The following is a 25,110-nucleotide window of genomic DNA, read 5'->3' as shown; positions in this document are numbered from 1 at the left end:
CTTTTACTTCATTAGGTATCTAGATTTTGAGCCATAGGTAGAAAACCTTTTCATGTTTTCTTCTAGTACTTATACAGCTTCATTGTTTACACTTTTACCCCTCATCCATTTGAAGTTTATTTTCTGTGTTTTGAGATAAGGATCTAATTTTTGTTGTTTTTCTAAATGGATAACCAGATTTCTGAGTTCCCTTTATTAAAGAGTTCCTCTTTGCCCCTTAATGAATAATCAAGTTCCATAATTACTTGGGTCTGTTTCTTAACTTTCTATACTAGCAGTTTTCAAACTCTTTTGGTGACAAAATCATTTTACTATTGATAAACATTTTTGAAGATCTCAACTTTTGTTAATGTGGACTATATTTTGTCTTCTTGACCTGTCTTGTACTGAGAGTGGTGTGTTAAAGTCTTCTATTAATATTTCTATATTTCCTTGCATCTACTGTAGTTTTTCCTTTGTAGTCACTGTTATTTTATACATAGATATTCATAGCTGTTTTATCTTCATTTTGAATTATAGCTTTAACATTAATGCTTTTTGGTTTGAATTCTAATTTACCTGGTGTACCTTTTTCCATCTCTTTAGTTTTAGCCTTTCTGAATCTTTTTGTTTAACTATATCTCTTGAATACAACACATACTTGGATCTTGCTTTGTGAGCCAAATTGAAAATCTTTTTCTTTTATTAGGCAAGTTAAACCCATTTTTATGATATATCGTATTTTTTATCTTACCTCTGTCATTTTATTTTATGCTTATTATGCATATTATATTATATTTTCTGTGTTTCTTTCTCTGCATGATGTATTTCCTTTGTTCTTCTTAAAATTCTTTTGGTATTCAGGAAACTTCGTGCTTTTTTCTTGTAGTTACCCTTATATGTATACTTTTTTTAATGTCTTTGTTCCCTTGCTTTCTTAACCTGTTATACTATATGGTTTGTGATTATTTAATGGTATCCTTTATCTCCCATATGTTGCCTATATGTTAATAAGTGAGCTTATGTTACTTCTCTCTCTTCACCTTCATTTTTAGTTCCTTTATGTCTGCACGTAACATTTAGCATATGTCATATAACAAATGATTCTTCTACATTCATCTCTACATTTTTTAAAATCTTAGATCCATAACTAAATATATCAGATACTCACTGTTAGACTTTTTACTGAAGTTCCTCAGTCAACTTCTTGGTTAAATGAAGTTCATCTTTATTCTTCAAGATGAGTTCATGAATGCAGAATTCCCTGAGCTCTTGCATATATAAAATTTTTTCTGTAACAACAAGATACTTGAAAAGTAGCTTGGCTAGATAAGGAATCCTTGGTTCACACTTATTTTCCTTGAGGTTTTTCTTTTTTTTTAATGTTGCCTTGCTTGTATACTGTTTTTGAGAAATCTGATGCCATTTTTATTCTCTTGTAAGTTATTTCATCTTTTTTTCCTGGAGGCTCTAAGGAGATACACACACACACACATATATATATTTCTTTTTTTAGGTCTTACTTTTCAGGTTTTACCAGGATATGTATTAGAGTTGATTATTGCAGGTCAGTTTGTCCTGGATCTGGTAGGCCTTGTCAATATGTAGATTTTGGGGACTCCACATTTAAGTGAATAGGATATTCTTTTTCTGTCTTCCATTCCAGTCATTTCTCTCTGACATTTTTTACCTTTTTCTTTGTCTCACTTTTGTTCTCTTTATTCAATGCCCCTTATTAAATTTTCTTTTTATTTTTTTCAAACTTATTTTTCCTTAGGCATCTTATAACTTGGCCTTCATTTCTAATATCATTTTATTGTTTTTTAGTTTTCTTTCCTGACTTGAATCAATTCTTCCCTTTTTGGTCTCTTTCTTCTTAGTTTTTTAAATTCCTGATTTAAGATGGGATTTTCCTTGTCGCCTATACCTAAATGCTTATTTGACAATATTTAATTTAGATTATAAGGTTGTGTTATAGTTTTCTTCTGCTTCATTATTGGTTTTGGTGGGCAGGAATTTTCATCAGCTGAATTTCTTAAGATTCTCATTTTCTGTTTTCTTTTTATAGTAGTTTTGTATAGATGAAGACTGTGTCTGCATTTCTGTGGACAAGGTTGGTGGCTTGGGGTGGTTTATAAGATTCCTATTTCAAGAGCTCCCTCTTCTGGCAGTTTAACAAAGTATAGTGTTTTTACTGGATGGCACTAAGGTGGGAGAGGAATTACAGAACCATCAGTTTTAAAAAATTGTAAAAATCTTGCAAGGTCCTAAATTTCTCTTTTGATTTTTCTTTTCACATTATGTTTTCCACAAGGTGTCTCTCCATTCCCTTTTAACATTTTTCTCCCCCAAAGTATTACCTTTCCTGCAGTACTTTTAAATACTTTCCTTCTACTCAGTACTCTTATCTACCAGTACATGTTTTTCATTATTCTCACACTTAGGGTAGACCTTTTTTTGGGGCTTGGTTTTTTGGTTTGTACTTAGTTCCTTTCTCTCTTTTACAGCTTACCCAAACTACCCTCACTCTTCATGAAAGCTTGCAGTGGGAGAATGGGTAAAAGCTTGTTGGATTTGCTGTGTGTATTTTCTACTCACAGATAATTGAATTTTGAATGTTCTGTTTTTGAGGATGTGGGCTTTGTGATATTTTGTTGGTTCTTTTTGTTCTTTATTGTTCTTTTGGAAGGTGTGTTGGGAGATTTAGGCCAGCATTACTCTTTGAGTTGGGGAGTTGGTCTTTGATTCTAAAGATCAGTGGATCTCTTATTGCTACTTGATTGACACTTTTATGGTACTAATTGTGATTCTTTATTCAATAAAATGGACCACATAGATACTGCTGTTTTACTCTACATTTTGGATAACAGTGTTTTGTTTATAACATCCATCAGTTTAAACATGTCCAGTAGAAAGATTCATTTAATGTAATTAGTAACAGTATCAGAAAGTGGTTAAGATAGTCTTTCTGGCAGGTTGCTCAGTGAGGTGTTAAATTAGAAAAGAAATGTGGAAATGATTGTAATACATATGAACTAAAACCTTTCATTTGTGTTCCATTTCTTGTGCATTACGTAAGAATAGCTAATTGATGTCTGTTGTCTTTTAAGCTCAGTGTTTTTATGTTTGTTTAAAAATAATTTGGGGACTTTCCTGGTGACGCAGTGGTTAAGAATCCGCCTACCAATGCAGGGGACACGGGTTCGATCCCTGGTGTGGGAAGATCCCACGTGCCGTGGAGCAACTAAGCCTGTGTGCCACAACTACTGAGCCTGTGCTCTAGAGCCCGCGAGTCACAACTACTGAAGCCCACGCGCCTAGAGCCCGTGCTCCACAGCAAGAGAAGCCACCGCAATGAGAAGCCCGCATACCACAACGAAGAGTAGCCCCTGCTCGCCGCAACTAGAGAAAGCCCGTGTGCAGCAATGAAGACCCAACACAGCCAAAAATTAATTAATTAATTAAATAATAATAATAATAATTTTAACATTCCTGTTTTTATTATGCTTAAGGTTTCATTGTGCTTGCCCTAAAATATAAGGGAGAAACCCACAGTAATGTTCATATACATCTTAAAATCATTTAGGTCTAGGTAAATATTAATGGTGGAACTTAGTTCATAGTTCCTGAAATACATTTTGGAAAACAAAAGATAAGTTGGTGAATTTCTGTTAAGTATTAAACTCTTATTTTATGAGTTTACAATAATAATGATCTTTTTTGTTGTTGTTTCAGTTGGTGGTATCCTTACTTCTGTGCCTTCTGGACTGGATCATGGCCTTACCTCTAAAGACACTGCTCCAACCAATCCATGCTACAGGAGCAGAAAATGATAAAATAGAAAAATCTGTCCTCAACTGTATTTATAAGGTAAACTTCTTTGCTTTATTATTTATTTGGTAACCAAGGGTTTTTAAAACCTAAAGAAATAACATTTCTTAGTATTACATTTTCATTGTTTTATAGCTAGGTATTTATTTTTAATAAATTTATTTATTTATTTTTGGCTGCGTTGGGTCTTCCGTTGGGTCTTCGTTGCTGCGTGTGGGCTTTCTCTAGTTGTGGCAAGCGGGGGCTACTCTTAGTTGCGGTGTGTGGGCTTCTCATTGTGGTGACTTCTCTTGTTGCAGAGCACGGGCTCTAGGTGTGCGGACTTCAGTAGTTGTGGCACACGGGCTCAGTATTTGTGGCTTGCGGGCTCTAGAGTGCAGGCTCAGTAGTTGTGGCGCACGGGCTTAGTTGCTCCGTGGCATGTGGGATCTTCCCGGACCAGGGGTCGAACCCGTGTCTCCTGCATTGGCAGGCGGATTCTTAACCACTGCACCACCAGGGAAACCCTGAGCTAGGTATTTTCTAAGAACATAGATTTATCTTACGGTACCTAGGGATAATTAAAAAGTAATTCTTACAAGACACTGTTGTTTCATTGCAAAATTTTGAAAGAAGTCTTTGTTGAATATGAGAATCATTAGTTAAATTTTGCTCATTCTTCTTTTTTAGATTAAATTTTACCTTGATTGAAGAGCTAAGTGTTTAAATATTTAAAATTTTTGTCAAGTACTTGTATTAGCAGTTGACTTGTTTTCTCCTTTTTCTTTCTTTCTTTATTTTCACTTAAAAGGAAAACTTGGTATGTTTTTTCCCCTGTATTTTCAGGTATTACATGGGTGTGTTTATGGATCTCAGTGTTTTAGCAATCCAAGGTATTTTCCATTAAGCCTCTCTGATTTGGCATCTGTAGATTATGATCCTTTTATGCATTTGGAAAGCCTAAAAGAGCCTGAACCTCTGCACTCTCCTGATTCGGAACGATCTTCTAAACTCCAGCCAGTAACAGAAGGTAAAATGAATTCTCTTCAGGACAGTATTGTTGCTTGGGTTCTCCCAAGGTATGATTTGAGGCCTGGGTAGAAATACTGGAGGATAATATATCTTACTTTGTAATTGTTTACCTTGACATGTATGTTACAGCTAAGTTCATTTTTAGTTTAAGAAACAACTTCAGATACACAATTCCTAAGATTATATGTGATGACATTCCCTTTATACTTCTAAGTTATTCTGATAAGTTCTTTAACCACATTGTTTTTACATTCAGAGAGTTTACTCTCTGATATAAGGGAAAGATGTAAACAAATAACCTTATGATATGAGTACATATAAAAACAAAAGTACATTCAAGATACAGGGGTAGCCCAGAGGAACCCAGCAATTACTGAAGGGTTTTAAGGAGGTGATATACATCAGGGGTCCCCAACCCCCGGGCCACGGACTGGTACCGGTCTGCGGCCTGTTAGGAACTAGGCCGCGCAGCAGGAGGTGAGCGGCGGGTGAGCAAGCGAAGCTTCATCTGCTGCTCCCCATCACTCCCATTACCGCCTGAACCATCCCTCCCCACCCCACCCCCAATCCGTGGGAAAGTTGTCTTTCACGAAACTGGTCCCTGGTGCCAGAAAGGTTGGGGCCCACTGATATACATGATAAAATTAGTATTAAGAGCACTTTGACAGTAGTATTTTACAGGAGTCAGCAAACTATGGCCCATGCCTGCCACCTGTTTCTATAAAGTTTTATTGAGACACATCCATGCTCTTCATTTATGTGTCATTATGGCTGCTTTTGTGTAGTAATAGTAGTGTTGAGTAGTTGGGACAGAGATAGCATGGCCCATAAAGCCGAAGATAATTTACTCTCTGTCCCCTTGCAGAAAAAGTTTGCTGATCTCTAGTATGTTAGATTGATTTTAGGGTGGTTAACTCAGGATCAGAGAGACCAATCATGATGCTGTTGCAATAGGCCAAGCAAGAGTTGCTAAAGGGTTAAATTGGTTATATTTTCCCTAAACTAGACTAAGAATATGAGAAAGTTTAGAGGATTAGGAGGGAAAATCAGGAGGGCAGTATTGGAAATGGTTTAGCTTAGAGTGCCTGTTGTATATTCATATGAAGAGATCTAGTGGACAATTGATTGTGCATGCAGATCTAGGTCTTAGCAGAGGGGTCTTTGTTAGGAATATGTATTTACATGGGTGTGTGTATTCTGAGAAGAAAAAGTTGGAAAGGAAGGAAAACCAGGAGAGAGTAGTTTCTCAGAAACAAAGAGAAGAGAAAGATTTTTTTAAAGACTGGCCAGTGGTATTAAATGATAGAGATATCAAGTACAAAAAGACTGACGAATATATCTACTTTAGTTTCAGCAGAAAAGTAGGAGACAGAAGTGGATGGCTGTGGGTTGAAGAGCAAGCAGAAGTTAAGGAAGTAGAGCCATCTGTCAAAAGTGCTCTTTAAAAAAGCTTGACTTTTTTATTTTAAAAAAGCAAAGAAAAATGATAAAACAATAGATAAGTTAAAAGATTATTCAGGATTAAAGGAGTTCTAAAGACAGAGTTAAACTCAATGATAAGCTGAGAAGGAAGGTAGTAAGGGGATCATTAATAGAGTGAAGTTCCTAAGAGGTGAGCTGGAAAGATTAGGTGTTAATATTAGCCCTTCTCCTGCGACCAGAAAGAAGGTGGAAGTAAATTAAGGGGACTGACAGAAGTTACTGAGGGCCCAGTAGAAAATGGAAACTGCAAAGTTTTGGTTGCACCAGTCAACATTCAGTAAGGTGGATCTGGCAGATATACAAGGGAACAATGGCTTTCAGAATATTGATATATGGTTTAGTTATAGAATCTAGGGTTGGTAAGGATTGAACTGATGCTAGGAAATGGGTGATAAGCTGGAAGAAAGTAGAGGTGATGCAGTGAGTCAGAAAGTAGATGTGGTTGTTAATAACAAATTAGAACAGTGATTCTCAGCCTTGGCTGCATATTACAATACTGATGTCTGGTCCCATCCACAGAGATTTTGATAATATTGATCTGGGATTGCTGGGATTTTTAAAACCTTGCAGATGATTAATATGCAGCCAAGGTTGAGAACCACTGAGCATATCAGTATGTTAGGACAGTGGTTTATGAAATGAGTTTTGAAGCAGTGGAAGCTCTTCAAATAAATTTCACAAGGAAGTCCACTTTGTAAAACTTTTTAAAGTAGAGCTGCAGCAGGGATTATGCTGACTTCTCTCCCATTCATCTGCAACAGCCCTCTCCCAGGCTCTACAAAACAAAATTGGGAAATCACTAGACTAGGAGGTTGTGGTCAAAGAGTAAACTATCAAGGAAGAGTTTGATTTTTAAAGGCAGAATAGTTATAAATGATTAAAACATTTAGGATGTGGCCGTGGTAATGGATTGAAGACATAGAATGCAAGTGAAGATATAAAGTTACACATCAAGGAAATAGGGCTAGGGTTTTGGGTTGACCACAAATAGCTGATAATTTGTCTAGAACACATATATACAAGTGAAATAGGAATATAGGAAAAATAATTCAGACAATAATTGATATAGGTGACTTATAATTATTTCTTTAGATTTGGCATAGTACAATACAGTGTTTATTTTACTTAAAGACAAAGTTATATGAAAATATTCTTTGCTTTTTGCATTTTTAAAGGTGTAAAATGATAAAGTTTGATTCAGGGCAAGATAGTGTATTTCTTAAACAGTGAAATAAATAGTTTACTTATGTAAAGGGAAGTTTTAATGTATTTCATGCAAATTTACTGTGCCATTTAACAGTCACTGTAAAAGACAGAAAGGTGTAAAGGTTTTAAACAGATGAGCTTTATATTGATACCAAATACTCTGTAGGGTGCTATTCTCTAAATGTATTAAAGTTGTTCCCTTTGGACTTTCTTAAAGGTATTAAGGACCAGATAAATGCAGAACCTTTTAGGAACAGCTGTGAGCTAGCAGCAGGTGATTCTGTGGTCTGTAGTGACTACATGCTGTGGGTTTTTTTTAATGTGGCAGAAATGGCTAATCATTGTGCCCTTGTCTAAGGCATGCTTCATCATCTTCAAGTACTTTTTTGGCCAAAGATTTCTAAACATAGAGTGTCCCTAATAAGCTCAGTATTGGATTGAACGAGTCTGATTTGAGAATTATTGGCAGGAGTAGCTGTAATTATTAAATTTACTAAAGAATAAAGCAAGGTAGTGAAGTTGGCTTTTTGTCAAATGGCAGTAGTCTTATTAGCAAAAAGTCATCATTTGCAGGGTCAGAGTAAAAGGAGGCTCCAAAGAATTCATTCTGTCTTAATTATAGTTTCACCTATACACATTATGCAAAGCTCATATTTAAAGCATTTGCCAAAATTAACTTCCTCTGCATGTTCTATTACAGTGCGGTGAATTGCAGCAGCTTTTTATGTCTTGCTGCTTTTGTATGCCATAATAATCAGTAATTACGGGTTTGCTGCAAATGCTGTAGGGTTTGTTTAATCTGACAATATGAAAAGACAACCTTGAATAGACTTTTTTAAATGAATGCTAGTTACACAAAGCCTTAGAAGCATCGATATCTTCATTTTGCATTTTCTCACAAGGCTGGTTATTTTAGAATTTCATTTTGAATTTCTACATTAGAGAATTTCATATGTTTTCTTTATATCTGAGATATATAGAAGAAAGATATGTATGTTCTATAGCTTACAATTCAAAAAAAAATCTAAATAAACCTAACTGCCAAATTAACAAATTGAGAGGTTTCTGTCCCTTTATATAAATATATATATATCCTGAATTTAGAGAAGCAGCTTAGGAAAGAAAATGCTTCTACCTACTTCTGAAATCTAAATGTATTTTTTAAGTGTAATCAGCGAACTTCTGTGAACTCTCAAGTGCAAAATGAGAAGTATTGGCTAGATTATCTGCAGGGCCTCTTACAGTGTGAACACTCATTAAAATCTAAGCTATAATTAGAGAAGCAAAAGCAGGCACTAGATTCAAATCACCCCTCTGTTTCTCATCATTCAGTGGCATATCTTTTTACTTTACCATAATAGGTCTTGAAAATGTAGGATTGAATTAAGGTTAATCATTTAGTGTTGTTATCTAGTGTTGAATAGCTCATTCTCAGAGCTAGCCATACTATCATCAAAGAACAGCTAAATGTAATTGGAACTTTTTAAGTAAACTGAAAAATGTTTATATATACATGTATGTAAAATAAAACTTGATTATGGAAGATTAAAAGTTTGACACTCAGTAACATTTCAAAATCAGCCAAAGTCCACAGAAAATTGTTCTTTTTTAGAGTTGGAATAATGGAGAAGATGTTATTGGTATTAACGGCATAGCAGCTGATTTGTTGCTGACTCTTTGCCTGTACCCAGTGGTGTCGGTTCTGAATCTTGAGGGCTACAGCCTCGAAAATATAACATTGTTCTTCGTTCTTGCCTCTTTTTAAGTAATCATATCAGCAGTGCACAACCTAGTTCCCTTATAAACTTTTTAAAGTTGAGTTTATTGAGGTATAATTTACATAAAATAAAATTTATCTTCCTTTGATGTGAGAATTTTACTGTATATTGATTGTGTTGGTGGTTACACAATTCTATATAGTTACTGAAATTCCTCACAAAATACACTCAAAATTAAGGAATTTATTTTATGTAGGTAATACTTTGATCATCAGGACATTTTCAAATCTGTATTTATTCTGGTAGCTAGGCCATAGTATTCCCAAATGATTAACTTTCAGAACATAAACAATGCTCAGACAATATCACTGTGGTAGAACAATACAGAGACATGATTATTCTGTAACCTTGTATATAAGACAGACAAGAACACTATCAACACACACACAAACACACAACTGAACGTCCTCTTCTAACATGAATGATTAGTATGTCTTTACTAATGACAATTCTCCTCCCACCTCCTAGATAAAAAGTATCAAGTTAACCCAGTTGTCCCCACTTCCTGACACCACTCATTACATAACTGGCTTCCACATCAACCCTCTATAGAATCACACTGGCAGTCTTTGGCTAGTGGGCTTGGACAAGTTATTGTCTATCTCCACTTCCTCCTTTCTCCCTTTACTCTCTTTCTGTATTCTTTGTTTTCCTTCCACCCTCCCCTCCTTTTTCCTCCTCCTTCAGGTCCTGACATTAGGCACCTTGCCTCTTCAGGCCTCTTACTACTATATTCTTCGAGTTTTCTCTTTTTACCATTTCCTATGTTTGTTTGTTTTTTTTTTTAGTTACTCATATAGATATGCTCCTGATCTCTTTAATGCCTTAGAAAAATAAGCAGGCCATAAAATATTTTTTCCTTTAAAATAAAGTTTCCTTGGCATATGCTGGCTACACTGACTCACTGTTTAAATTGATCCTGACTCCTAAAGTTTAGTGAAAGATCACTTTTTTCTGACACTTTTACATCATCCATAAAAGCCATAATTAAATGACGTTTAAGGCATGCTGCAAACTATGTTTCTGAATCTCCTCATAATATAAGAAACTTATCAGTTGGATTTCATTGACTTTTTAATCTGGGTGCTAAGTGATTTCAAGTGATTTATAACACTTTTGAACCTTCTTTGAAGGTGTGATGTACATTTAAGAGCCTCAGTTTAAATTATGAATCCATAAGCAAAAATTTCAAAAAGGGCTTTCTTATAAAAATGAACAAAACTTCATCAAGGAACAGTTTTCTTCTTCTTTGCTATCATTCTTGTAGTACATACTCTAAATTGAAAATATTAATATTTACTCAAATATTTGAATGTGATTTTGATAATGTGATGGAATCCCCATTTGTTGTCTAATGTTTCATTCTTATATGACTTCCTAGGAAGCAGCAGTATTCCCACTCACTTATTATATTTTTTATTTCTAGTGAAAACTCAAATGCAACAAGGATTAATCTCTATAGCTGCCCGCACTGTTATTACACATCTGGTAAATCACTTGGGCCATTATCCAATGAGTGGTGGTCCTGCTATGTTAACAAGTCAGGTGTGTGAAAATCACGACAATCATTACAGTGAAAGCACTGAACTTTCTCCTGAACTCTTTGAGAGTCCAAATATTCAGTTCTTTGTGTTGAACAATACAACCTTAGTGTCCTGTATCCAGATCAGATCTGAAGAGAGTATACCTGGAGGAGGTTTATCTGCTGGCCTTGCATCAGCCAATTCAAATGTCAGGATTATAGTACGTGATCTTTCTGGAAAATATTCATGGGATTCTGCCATCCTGTATGGACCACCTCTTGTAAGTGGTTTGTCAGAACCTACATCTCTTATACTTTCATTGTCTCACCAAGAGAAGCCAGAAGAGCCTTCTACATCTCATGAATGCTTAGAAGATATAACAGTTAAAGATGGGGTTTCCCTCCAGTCTAGAAGAAGATTTAGAGAAACTGTACCAACTTGGGATACAATAAGAGATGAAGAAGATGTTCTTGACGAGCTTTTGCAGTATTTAGGTGTAACTAGTCCTGAATGCTTACAGAGAACTGGAGTCTCACTTAATATTCCTGCTCCACAGCCTGTGTGCATTTCTGAAAAACAGGAAAATGATGTTATTAACGCTATCCTTAAGCAGCATACAGAGGAAAAAGAATTTGTTGAGAAACACTTTAATGACTTAAACATGAAAGCTGTGGAGCAAGATGAACCAACACCTCAGAAACCTCAGTCAGCATTTTATTATTGCAGATTGCTTCTTAGTATATTGGGAATGAATTCCTGGGACAAAAGGTAAGAATAAAGGAGAAATTTTTCCTTTTTTAAAAGAATATTAGTCTTATTCATCTTATGATGAGCATTTTAGTCTCTGTTCTTTCCCTCGCTAAATTTTACCTACCAATTAGTTCTTTCACCAGTGGGCAGATTTTCTTTTTTTTTTTGAGTCTACTGAGTCATAATCAGGTTTCAAGGGAATAAAAAGATAACTTAATGTAATAAATTAACTTTAACATTTTCATAATGACTAGTATAACTATCTGACTTAGAACTCATAGCTCATATAATTGAAAAAAATCTTGTTTTTTCCAACCTTCATGTACGCTAATAGGAAAAACTGTTTTTTCTTATAACACTTCTAACACTAAATGTGTGAGTTTTTCACAGCAAGCAGTTTCAACAATACCTGGAGTTAGCACAGACAAGTTAAGGGCTCAGACCAACAAGACTGCCCCCCACTTTAGACATCAATTGCAGGTCTGGGTCACCCATACTTCTGGGCAACTGGCTGTAAATCAGGGGTTCCTACAACCCCCTTCTTGGGTTTGAAAATTAACTATAATGATTCGTAAAACATTTACTTACATTTATCAGTTTATTACAAAGGATAGTTAAAGGATACAGATGAACAGCCAGATGAAGAGGTACATAGGGTAAAGTCTGGAAGGATTCCAGGTTTGGAAATTTCTGTCCCTGTGGAGTTGCAGTGTGCCACCCTCCCAGCACATTGAATGTGTTCACCAACCTGGAAGCTTTCCAAATCCCATAATTTAGGGATTTTCATGGAGGTCTTATCATGTAGGCATGATTGATTATTAACTCAGTCTCCAGTTCCTCTCTCTCCCCAGAGGTGGGGCTGAAAGTTTCAAGATTCTAATCATGGCTTGCTGTTTCTGGTGATGAGGCACCATCCTGAAGTTATCCAGGACACCACCAAGAGTCACCTTATTAGAACAAAAGATACTCTTATTACCCAGGAAATTCCAAAGGTTTTAGGAGGTCTGTGTAAGACTCTCCTGTCACCTCCAGTACTCAGGAAATTACAAGGGTTTTAGGACCTGTGTGTCAGGAACTGGGGACACAGCCCAAATGTATATTTCTTATTATGTCACATAAGCCTAACCTTTTTGTTAGACAAACAGCGATATGATCATTTCTTGTTTGTATCAGAGAAATTAACTCAGGATTTAGCATCAAATCAAGAAAAGAATCTGGATTTCATTTTTTTAAATTTTGTTTTCTCTTATGCATATTGCAAAACCTCATTAAAAACTTGCAATACACACACAGAGTTTTGAAGTAAGTTAGGTAGGAGTTAAATGAAAAGGCATGAGACTTAAAGCAGAAGATCCAGGTTAGAGTCACTTAAACTTTGAGCCTCGGGTTACAGTCTGCAAATTGAGGAAATAACTCCCACCTCACATAATAGTAAGAATTAAATTAGATAATGTATATAAAATACTAAAATTGTACACTAGTGTAAAGCATTATTAATATTTTTAAATATTAAAAATATTTTTAAATTTATCTTTAAAATTGATTTTTTAAATTTCGATGATACTAAAAGCTGTAGGGAAGTGGAAGAAGAAGCATTATTGAATGTATTGTTTTTGTTCAGTTTGTAGTAGAAGGGGAGCTCAGATATCACTGGATGAATAAATCTTAATTCAAATGCATGTGAAGCACTGAATTGGAATTCTACTTGCTTACCTAGTGTTTATAATCTTACTTGGTTTAAACCCTTCCATTTATTAGAAGGGCGTATCCTCTGCCTTATGGGAAAGCCATGTTATGTCAGGAAAACAATTTGCCTTATGGTATGTCCACATACAGGTAATTGCCACTAATATACATTCATTCTACTCTCTTTTGCTGTAGAATGGTCCATACATTGTCTCTTGAGAAAAATTAAAGATGGGAAGCTATATTTTACCACAGCAAGTATTGATTTCATGAATATAATTTATACATAATTTAGCACTTATATAATGTATTTGGTAAAATTTACACACTGCTTTGTAGTGTAAAAAAATACATATAATGTAAAACAAGAAAAAAAACAAATTCCATCTGGATTACACATCCTTATTTGGTAATGATTTAGATTTTGTAAATATTTTATTTCTCATGAGGAACAACTTTCTCACATATTTTTATGAAACTCTTGAGAAGGAACCTATAAGTATTTTTATCCATTTTCCTGAATATGAGTTTGGGAAACTCACAGCATCTGCAAGGAAACATTTAAGTGGCCAGTAGATTATGATCCACTAGCAGAAATGTATGAGGGCCTGGGTAGAAATAATGATATATATTCTTTACATTTTTTTTAGGGTCTGTTCTCCTTTGTGTTAGAAGTATGAAAAGGCAAGAAAAGTATAAGAGTTGCATGAGTAGACTGGAAAGTATTTCCGGGACTGTCATGTCATTCACTGCAAACGTGATGAAAATGTTTATAAATCTCTCTATTTAGGAGGAGCTTTCATCTCCTGAAGAAAAATGAAAAACTACTTAGAGAACTTAGGAACTTGGACTCAAGACAGTGGTAAGTTGTTGGAAAATTTTCAGGTTTATCTCTGGCACCTGTCAGCTATTTCTCTGTTCGTGTGTGAATAATACTGTATTGTTGAATTATAACTTTCTGAGCAGAAACTTTTTCATTTATATATACCTTAGAAATAACATTTTTAGAAAAATGTACAGCTGCATTTAAATGTTTGGTATCTTTGGATTGTTTATAAATAATAAACTCTCGACTGGTGTTTTATACTTTTGTCTTCAGTTTTTTGCTTTTCCTGTTCCCACAGTCAGTTTGTCCACCCAGCTCTGATTCCACTTACCTTTCTGTCCAGCAAACTCACATATTGTCAACCATTTTTAAAATGCCTTATCTTGCACCCTCAAAACTGTTCTTCTGCTTAAGTTTATATATATATATATATTTCCATAACCATTTCTCTAATCAGAATCATTCCTAACATCTGCTTTCTCTACTCCTGGGCAGCAGTACATTACTAGAGAAAATTATCAAACCAGTGTGATATAGAGAGTTACTGTATATTCATGCACCTTTACTTTAACAATGCCATCTCTGCTGTTTGGCAAATTTTTTATCCCTTGTTCACTTTTACTTCTCAGAGTAATTGTTATAAACCACTTCTTTGTTCCTCAAGCCCGGCATTATAGTCAAAAGGTCATCTCTACTCTAACCTCGTAAGAATTCAGTTCAAAGGTTTGACCTATGTGAAAGACAATCTGCTAGAACAGTAGTTCTTAACCTTTCTTCTTCCTCCACACACTCACATTTTAACACAGGTTAGTCACATATGTTCATTAATTAAATCCAGTGATTCTGATGATTGGGAAACTAGTTTGTAACAAGCTATTCACCCTGCCATCACTATTCTACAGGAATGCAAAGTGAAGATGATTCAGACCTTTCCCACATCAAAACAAATAGGCCTTACATCTTCGCCTTTTAAATTTTTCTGTATTGAGCCATCTTCTCTTGCTCACTTTCCGCATCAGAAAAGCCTTTTTTTCTTTCTATACTTCTGCTTCCTACTTTCTCAGCCTGCTGTAGGATCTTCAAAAAGTTATCCCTTCTTTATCTTGTATTTCTACTTACTTCTCTTACCATAAGCATGTTTGTTATCTGCCTTTAAAACAAAACAAAACAAAACTTTCCTCAGTTACTATCCTTTCAAGCTATAGTACATCCCTTTCATGCCTTTTACTACCAAATTTATAGAAAAATATAATTTTTTATTCATTTCCTGTCATTCCTAACTGGTTTTTGTTGTTTTTAGCTTTTCTCAGAATAATTTTTTTAAATAATGTATAATTTCTTTGGTTATTATAGAAAATATAAAACAGAAAAATAAAACTATTGTTATTCATAAGACTTGTTAGCATTTCTTTGTATATTTTCAGTCTTTCTTTTTTATAGACATATGTATGATTTTTGTTTGTTTTACAAAACTGGAATCATAGTAATGTATATAGTAAGTTATGTCTTTTAAAAAACTCTATATTAGTTTTCTCAGCCATTTTGATATTCTTCAAAAAAAATTCTATGGCACCAAGTTCTATGATTTTTGGACATTTGAGTTGTTTTTAATTTCTTGCCCTAGAATAGATTCCTAGAAATAGAATTATTAGGTCAAAGCATAAGGACTTATTTCAGGCCATATATATTATAAAATTGCTTTCCATTAAGTACTGATTTCTAATCCTACCAACGTTGTATAACTTCAGCCTGTCCAGCAAAAGATATTGATGACATTTTCTTAACCTTTATAATTTGAGGGGCAAATCATGGTATCTCATTAATTTATAGTTTTTAATTACTAGTGAAGTTAATATTTTTCATATATTTGTAAAAAAATTCTAAATTCTCTTAGTGTCCTTTTTCTGTTTTTCTATTTAGGAATTTTTCTTAATTGTAAGAGCTCTTTTACGTATGTGTATGTGTTAAGGATTAACTTTTGTATTTATCGTGGGAGTTCTCCTAGTTAGTCATTTGGCTTTCAGTTTTCAACAACTTCAGGTTGTTTAACAACCCATTTTTATGTAGTAATTATATCTCTCAATCTTTTTTTTTTAATTTCTTCAATTGTTTGCTGTGCTTAGAGAGTTCTGTCTTGAAATCAATTAAACATTGTTACATTTCCTTCTAAATTTTTAAGTATTTGGTTAGAGTGGTAATTATTTTATATTTAATTCTTTATTCCTTCTGGAATGCATTTTGATTTATGGAATGAGAAATGGAACCACCTTGAATGTTGGAAAATAGTCTATTTCTATAATTTGTTAAATAATCCATATCTTTCCCATTGATTTGATATTGTCTTTATCAAACATTAAGCTGTTGCAAAGCTATCTGTTCATTTCTATTGATTGGTCTATCAATTTTGTGGAGATGTTACTGTTTAATTTATTGTAGCTTTATAATTTAGTATCTGATAGGCTCAGTCTTCTTCCTCACCCCACCCACACACATTCTTCTTTTCTTACATGTTCTCACTTGTTTTTTCTTCCAGAAACATGTTATTGATTAGAATTATGCTGTTGTTTTCCAGAAAAAAAATCCCATTGCTATTTTGATTTGATTTGCAATAAAACTTTCCTGTGGGAAGAATAAACACATTTATTATCATCATTCTTCCTTTTCACAATCATGGAGTGTTTTTTATTTATTCTGATACCCAGACATTACCTTTAGGGGTGTTTTACTTTTGTGTTGCTATTCTGAATAGAATCTTTCCCCCCATTATATTTTGTATCCAAGTACTTTTATGAATTCTCTTGTTGATTTTTTTTTTTAATAAATTTATTTATTTATTTTTGGCTGCATTGGGTCTTTGTTGCTGTGCGCAGGCTTTCTCTAGTTGTGGCGAGCGGGGGCTACTCTTCCTTGCAGTGCGCGGGCTTCTCATTGCGGTGGCTTCTCTTGTTGTGGAGCACAGGCTCTAGGTGCACAGGCTTCAGTAGTTGTGGCACATGGGCTTAGTTGCTCCATGGCATGTGGGAGCTTCGTGGACCAGGGCTCGAACCCGTGTCCCCTGCATTGACAGGCAGATTCTTTTTTTTTTTTTTTTTTTGATTAAATATACTAATTTTATTATTTCAATTTTATTTTAAGTCTTATTTCTCTTTTTTTTTTTTTTTCTTTTTTTCCCTTTTTTTTTAACATCTTTATTGGAGTATAATTACAATGATGTGTTAGTTTCTGCTTTATAACAGAGTGAATCAGCTATACATATACATACATCCCCATATCTCCTCCCTCTTGCGTCTCCCTCACATCCTCCCTATCCCACCCCTCTATGTGGTCACAAAGCACCGAGCTGATCTCTGGCAGGCAGATTCTTAACCACTGCGCCACCAGGGAAGTCCCTCTCTTGTTGATTTTAAACATTTTATAGTTGTCTCACTCTTAGGATTTGCTTAGGTATATAATCATTTTCTGCAAGTCATCTCTTTTCGAAAAGTTATGCCGTTATTTTCTTATATCATCATGTCTGATTGCACTGACTAAAACTTGCACTACAGTGTTAAATAGTTATAGGAAGAGTGGTCATCCTTGTCTTTTCTGCTTTTAATGGAAATGACTCTTCTGTTTCATACTTAAGTAAAATATTGGTTGTTAGTTTGAAATAGATCATTTTTATCATTCTGAGAAGGTAGCCTGTTTTCTAGGAAATTTCATAATGAAAGGTTGTTAAATGTTATCAGAATCCTTTTCAGCATCTATTCAGGTTTTTATATATTTTTATATTCAGCTTTTGCTTTCTTAACTAGTTGATGTATATTAACTAGATTGCTAATATTAAATAATTCTTGCATTCTTGGGATAAACCTTACTGGGTCCTTTGACTTCCTGTTGGGTTAAATTTATTAGAATTTCATTTTTAATTAGGGCACGGTTCATCTATTAGAATATTTTATAGTTAATTTTTTGCCTGTTCTAATGTTTTCAGAATTAACATTACAGCCAGCTTCATAAAATGAATATTATCTATTTGAAAATTTGGAAAAATTAGTAGAATTTCTAATTATTTCCATTTGTTTCATCATTATTAGTCTTTTCAGTTTTTCTTTTACCTCTTAGGTCCATTTCAGGGCTTTTTTTTTTTTTTTTTTTTTTTTTTTTTTAACAAAACTCAATTTCACTGAGATTTCAAAAGATATTTAGTAGAGATTCATACATGGTGTCATAATTCTCTGCTACATTCCTTTTCTCAGTTTTGTAGGGCTTTTCTTTTTCTTTTTTTTTATATATATAATTAATTTCTGTATTCCCATGTCATCCCTTCAAAGGTTTTTTTGACCCCTAGCTATATTGACATATAATTGACATATAACATCGTGTAAGTTTAAGGTTTAAACATAATGATTTTTATGTATTGCAAAATGATTACCACAACAATGTTAGTTACTACATCATCACTTCACTTAGTTACGGTTTTTGTTGTGAGAACTGTAAAAATCCATTCATAGCAATTTTCAAATATACAATACAGTATTGTTAACTATAGTAACTGTAATGTACATTACACCCCCAAACTTTTACATCCTATAGCTGGAAATTTGTACCCTTTGACCCCCTTTACCCATCCTCCACCCAATCTGATCTCAGTTTCTGTGAATCTAGATTTTTTAGATTTCACATATAAGTGAGAACATGCAATATTTGTCTTTCTCTGTCTGACTTATTTCTCTTAGCATAATGCCCTCAGGGTTCAACTGTGTTGTCACAAATGCCAGGATTTCCTTCATTTTTATGGTTGAATCCCGTTGTAGATACCACATTTTCCTAATCCATTCATCCATCGGTGGGCACTTAGATTGTTTCCATACCTTGGCTATTGTAAATAATGCTGTTGTGAACACAGGGGTGCAGATATCTTTTCCAGTTAGTATTTTCATTTCCTTTGGATATATTCCCAGAAGTGGGATTGCCGGATCATGTGGTAGTTCTATTTTTAATTTTTTGAGGAACCTCCATACTTTTTCCAGAGTTGACTGCACCAGTTTACATTCCCACCAACAGTGCACGAGGGTTCCCTTTTCTCCACATCCCCTCCAACACTTACCGCTTGTCTTTTTGATAATAGCCATTCTACTGGGTATGAGGTGATATTTCAGTGTGGTTTTTCATTTCCATTTTCCTGATGACTAGTGATGTTAAGTACTTTTTCATGTACCTCTTGGCCATTTGAATATCATTTTTAGAAAAATGTCTATTCATGTCTTTTGCCCATTTTTTAATTGTATTATAAGTGTTTTATTGCAATTGAGTTGTATGAGTTTCTTATATTATCAGAAATGTAATTTGCAAATATTTTCTTCCACTCTGTCGGTTACCTTTTCATTTTGTTTATCCTTTCTTTTGCTGTGCAGCTTTTTAGTTTGATGTAATCCCACTTGTTTGTTTTTGTTTTTGTTTTGTTTTTGTTGCTTGAGCTTTGGGTGTTATATCCATAAAATCATAGACAAGACCAATGTCCAGGAGCTTACCCTTTATTTTCATTTGAGGAGTTTTATGGTTTCAGGTCTTAGATTTAAGTCTTTAATCCATTTCAAGTTAATTTTTGTGACTGGTATAAGACAAGGGTCCAGTTTAATTCTTTTGCACGTTAATGTCCAGTTTTCCCAATACCATTTATTTCTCAATTGGTTTATCTTTTCAAAGAACCAACTGTTGGTTTGCTTCATATTTTCTGTTTTCCTATTCTCTATTTTATTTATTTATGCTCTAATCTTTATTATTTCCCCTTTTCTGTTAACTTTGGGATTAGTTTATTCTTCTTTTTCTAGTTCCTTTAGGTATAAAGTTAAGCTGTTTATTTGAGATCTTTCTTTTTCTTAATGTACGTGTTTATCATTACAAACTTCCCTCTTGGAACTTGCTATATTTCATACTTTCAGTGTGTATTTCTATTTTTGTTTGTCTCAAGATATTTTTTAAATTTCCCTTTTGATTTCTTCTTTGATCCATTGGTTGTTCAGGAGTGTGTCGTTTAATTTCTATGTGTCTGTGAACTTTCTGGCTTTTCTCTTGTTATTGATTTCTACTTTAATTCCATTGTGTTTGGAAAAGATACTTGATATAATTTCTAGCTTCTTGAATTTGTTGAGACTTGTTTTGCATCCTAACACGTTATCTATCCTAGAAAATGTTCTGTGTGCACTTGAAAAGTGTATAGTCTGCTGCTGTTGGACAGAATGTTCTGTGTATGTCTGTTAGGTATATAGTGTTGTTCAAATCCACTGTTTCCTTTTTGAGTCTCTGTCTGGATAATCTGTCCATTATTGAGAGTGGGATATTAAAACCCCCAGCTATTACTGTATTGCTGTTTATTTCCTTTTCTATTAGTATTTGCTTTATATACAGCATACAGAACCTTTATACTTTTACTTCTTCCCTCACATTTTAGGTTATTGGTGTTACAATTTTCATCTTTTTTGTATTGTGTATTAAATAACAAATTATTGTAATTATGGTTTCTTTTAAAATGTTTTTTAACTTTTAAGCTATATTTGTAAATGAATTATGCACCACCATTACAGTGGGCTTTTTTTTTTTTGGATGCAAATAATCTACTTAATCTTTTCAAAGAAACAGTTTCTCATTTATCATATTCTATTATGTTCTGTTTTTAACTCTTTAATTACTGTTATTTCTTGTTTATAAGCTTTATATTGTTCTTTTTCTTCTAGAATTGAATGTTATCTGTCTGAGTTTTATTGTTTATTATTTAACAATGAAATAGTCTTATGCTTTAAATTTTTTCTGAGCGTAGATCCTGTCCATTGTTTTAGTCTCAGCTTAAACATCATTTTTTCTGAAAAGCCTTTCCCTAAGCTACCACTAACCCTTTACCTTCCTCCCCAGTTCCTTCCACCCTATGTTTGGATATCCTTCCATGGGCTGTCACAGATCCCTATAACACTTTCCTGTCATAGTATTTATCACACTGTATTAATATTATTATTATTTCTTAGATATTCTTTCCAAGACAGTTATAAAATTAAAACCCTCTAACTAGTCTCTGAGTTCTCATATCCTAATTCTTCCCCATAATAATTTATCTTTGGTACTAGATGGTACCGAAGTCACTGGGGGCACAAATCATACCTCTTTTGCTGTCTTGCTCACCATGTGTTCTCAGACCTCTACTGCTCTACTGAAACTATCCTTTTGAAGGTTAGTATCCTGACCATCAAGTCTAAAGTTTTCTCCATCCTCTCCAGCCTCCTTGATTTATCTAATTAATTAAATTTAATTAATTTAATAGGCACTTTAAAAATTACAGCTGTTTTAGATTTACAAAATAATCAATTGCAAAATACAGAGCATTCCTACATACCCTCTTTCCCCCTATACATAGTTACCCCTATTATTTTTATCTTGTGTCAGTATGGTACATTTGTTAAAATTGATGAGCCAATATTGATATATTATTATTAACTGAAGTTTATATTAGATTCACTCTTGGTGTTGTACATTGTATGAGTTTTAACAAATGTATAATGACATGTATACTCATTACAATATAATACAGAATAGTTTCTGCCCTAAAAACTTCTGAGTATTATATCCCCTAAAAGTTCAGTACTGTTGTCTGTTCTCTCTTTAAAATGTTCTTCTCCCCTGGCTTCTAAAATCACGTTAAATTACTTTGTTTTAAAGTAAAACTTTCTAAAGTAAAATTTTTATTTTATTCCTTAGTGACTTCCAAATGGCTGACCAGACTCCTTAGTCTAGAACTCAGGCCATACCAGCCAATCTTGGCTATTTATGGTTTCTTTACATTACCTAATATTTTTCTACTTGGCTCCTGCTAAACTAGTTATTTCTAGTTTGTCTTCACTGGCTCATTTTCTGCTGCCTTCTCCCCTAACATAGTTTTCCTTCTCACTGGGATATCTCTCATATCTTCTCAACCCCATTCTTTTCTGTCCATGTACTCCTATCTCTTAATTCTCAGTCATGATTTTGTAGCTGCTTATTACAATTTTTTACCTGCCTCCTTACTTCTGTTTGCAGGTCATCAGTTCTTTCCCAAGTAACATCCTCCTCCTAATTTTCTCCATTATATTTAGACGTACCATTTCAGTGTCACCCACACTTGACCATTTCCTTTACCTTGCCCTTAGTATTTATCATTATGTCAGTTCTTTCTTCTTATTATTTCTCACTTCTATCTCTTCTTTGCTTTTCCTGCTCCCAACTTCTTGATTCATGTCCTTATTACTTCTTTCGGAGAGAGTTAAAACAACTCTCTCATCTTCTAACTCTTCACCATCTAGACAGTATTCACCACGAGAATAATTTTTCTAAAGTAAAATTTTTATTTTATTCCTTAGTGACTTCCCAGTGCCTGACCAGACTTCTTAGTCTAGAACTCAGGCCATACCAGCCAGTCTTGACTATTCATGGTTTCTTTACATTACCTTATGCTTTTCTACTTCTTGGCTCCTGCTAAACTACTTCCATTGTCATATGTACCTGGAATATATGAAGGACATCTTCCTTGAGACAGCATAGGTTTTCTTTTTGATATTGTACACCACATGAACACATGACATTTATTTTGCTTTTTTAAATAAATTACATAATGAAAACAAGTTTCCTTTCTTTTTCTAACATATTGGGTTCAGATAAAAATTCATTCTAATTATGTGACAGTAAGGCAACTTTGAACTTCTTCTTAAGCCAAGAACCTGGAAACAAACCTGATTACTTGTCTGGAGGATTAGGGTGGAAGAAAATGAAAAGGTACTTTCTTTATAGTCTTATCTCTCCAGACCATTTATAGATCCTTTGTTTTCTTTGACTAGATTAACTGATTCCTATTCCTCATTGTTGAACCATCAGATTTTTAAATTTCAAATCTCCAAATTATTTGTATTATTATTTCTGTTGCAGTGTATATACAGGGAATCAGAAGTGCTTATAACTTAGCACATTTCACTTTGAATTTTCCAGTAGTAAGCTCATAATATTTTGCCAGTACTGGACATATTGTAGAATATTTATGGCTGCAAGTTCAGTAATCTCATTTTTTCTAATCTTTTTACCTCATTCACTGTTGTGGTACATACTAATCTAATGGCAATCAATATATACCAAGCATTTAGTAGAAGTAGTAAGTAGAAAAATAAGAAGGAATGCTGAAAAATTAAAATTTGATATAAAAGAGCAGCTAAACTCTGCTTTTTCATATTTTAAAAAGGACAGATAATATAAAGGTGATTTCACTTTTACTTTTGCATTTTAAAGATTTATTTTCTAATTTTTCCTATATGGCTCATGTATTTCTCTTTTTGATTTATATAGTATTAGATGAACATTTCTATGCAACTCTTCTCAATTTTATAAATCGTGATTTATGAGTTCTAGCTGATAGCCCTTTACCTAGGAAATTGAGAACACTGAGAGGTCCCCTTTCTGCCAGGATCAGAATTTACACATAGTAGGTCATACTTCCAACTTAAATTCTGACAGCTTTATTGAGATGTAATTCACATACCATAAAATTCACTCATTTAAAGTGTACATGTTTTTAGTATATTCACAGACAACTATCACAGCAATCTAATTTTAGAATATATCCTTCAAAAAGAAACCTCATACCCATTACCAGTCACTCTCTATTACCCCCAAACATCACCCCCTACTCCCCATCTGTAGACAACACTAATCTACTTTCTGTCTCTATAGATTTGCCTATTCTGGATATTTCATATAATAGGAATCAAACATATGTGGTCTTTTGTGGCAGGCTTCTTAGCACAGTGTTTTCAAAATTCATCCATGTTGCAGGCTGTGTCAGCACTTCATTTCTTCTTATTCCTGAATAATATTCCATTGTGTGAATATCCTATATTTTGTTTATCCATTCATCTCTTGATGGACATTTGCATTAGTTTCACTTTCCGGCTGTTATGAATAATGCTACTGTGAACATTCATGTAGCTTTTACACAGACATTTTATAGTTGTGTAAACTTCTTTATGAGACTTTCATAGTTTTAGACCTTATTTTTAGGTCTATGATGCTTTTTAATTTAATTTCTGTATATGGTATGAGGTAAGAATCCAACTTCATTGGATATCTACAACTGCATTGTAGATATCCAGTTCCCTCAGCACCGTTTGCTGAAAACACTGTTTTTTTCCCCGTTGAATTGGCTTGGTACCGTTGCAAAAAGCAATTGATGATAAACATAAAGGTTTATTTCAGGACCCAAGATACTATTCCATATAGAGCTATATGTTTCTGCTGTGGTAGTACCACAGTCCATTGACTGCTGTAGTTTTGTAGTAGGTTTTAAAATTGGGAATTATGAGTCCTCTGACTTTGTTCTTCTTTTTCAAGATTATTTTGTCTGTTTGGGAATTTTTGCATTTTCCTGTGAATTTTAGGATCAGCTTATCAATTTCTACAAAAAAAGGGAGCTGGAACTTTGGTAGCACTTGCATTAAATTTGTAGATCAATTTGGGAAATATTATCTTAACTATATTAAGTTTTTCAGTTCATGAATATGGGATTTTTTTTTTTTAAGATCTTCAATTTTTTTCAACAATGTAGCTTTCAGAGTATAAGTTGTGTACTTTTGTTAAATATATACCTAAGTATTTTTATTATTTTTGATGCTATTATAAAAGAAATAGCTTTCTTAATTTTATTTTTGGATTGTTCATGTTAGTTTATAAAAATACAGTTGATTTTCGTATGTTGATATTATATCCTGAATCCTTTCTGAAGTCATTTATTAGCTCTAATAGCTTTTTAGTGGATTCCTTAGGATTTTCTATACACAGAATCATCTCATCTGCAAGTGGAAGTAGTTTTACTACTTCCTTTTCAATCAGATTACTAATTCAGTTTCTTTAGTTGTTATTGAACTATTCTGATATCCTATTTTCCCTTGAGTTGGTTTTAATAATTTGTGTCTTTCTAAGAATTTGTCCGTTTAATCTAATTATCTAATTTTGGGCATACAATTGTTCATAGTATTCCTTAATAATCCTT

General features: G+C 33.7%; 1 protein-coding gene across 7 annotated transcripts in view; it reads left to right on the top strand.

The window, feature by feature from the left end:
* RALGAPA1 (Ral GTPase activating protein catalytic subunit alpha 1) overlaps positions 1–25,110 on the top strand; it is a 218,035-nt gene that overhangs the window by 137,432 nt on the left and 55,493 nt on the right. For 6 of the 7 annotated variants that reach the window (XM_061180792.1, XM_061180786.1, XM_061180793.1 and 3 more), the window contains 4 exons: positions 3,715–3,849; positions 4,636–4,819; positions 10,714–11,578; positions 14,037–14,108. In XM_061180792.1, the coding sequence (XP_061036775.1) occupies positions 3,715–3,849; positions 4,636–4,819; positions 10,714–11,578; positions 14,037–14,108 (1,256 nt within the window). Of the gene's footprint in view, positions 1–3,714; positions 3,850–4,635; positions 4,820–10,713; positions 11,579–13,896; positions 13,990–14,036; positions 14,109–25,110 lie in introns of those variants that run through there. The other variant, XM_061180791.1, reaches the window with a different exon arrangement.

The sequence above is a fragment of the Eubalaena glacialis genome, chromosome 2 (assembly GCF_028564815.1).
Source record: "Eubalaena glacialis isolate mEubGla1 chromosome 2, mEubGla1.1.hap2.+ XY, whole genome shotgun sequence".
Classification (NCBI taxonomy): domain Eukaryota; kingdom Metazoa; phylum Chordata; class Mammalia; order Artiodactyla; family Balaenidae; genus Eubalaena; species Eubalaena glacialis.
Note: the sequence above shows the minus strand (reverse complement) of the source record. Positions and strands in the feature narration are given on the sequence as shown.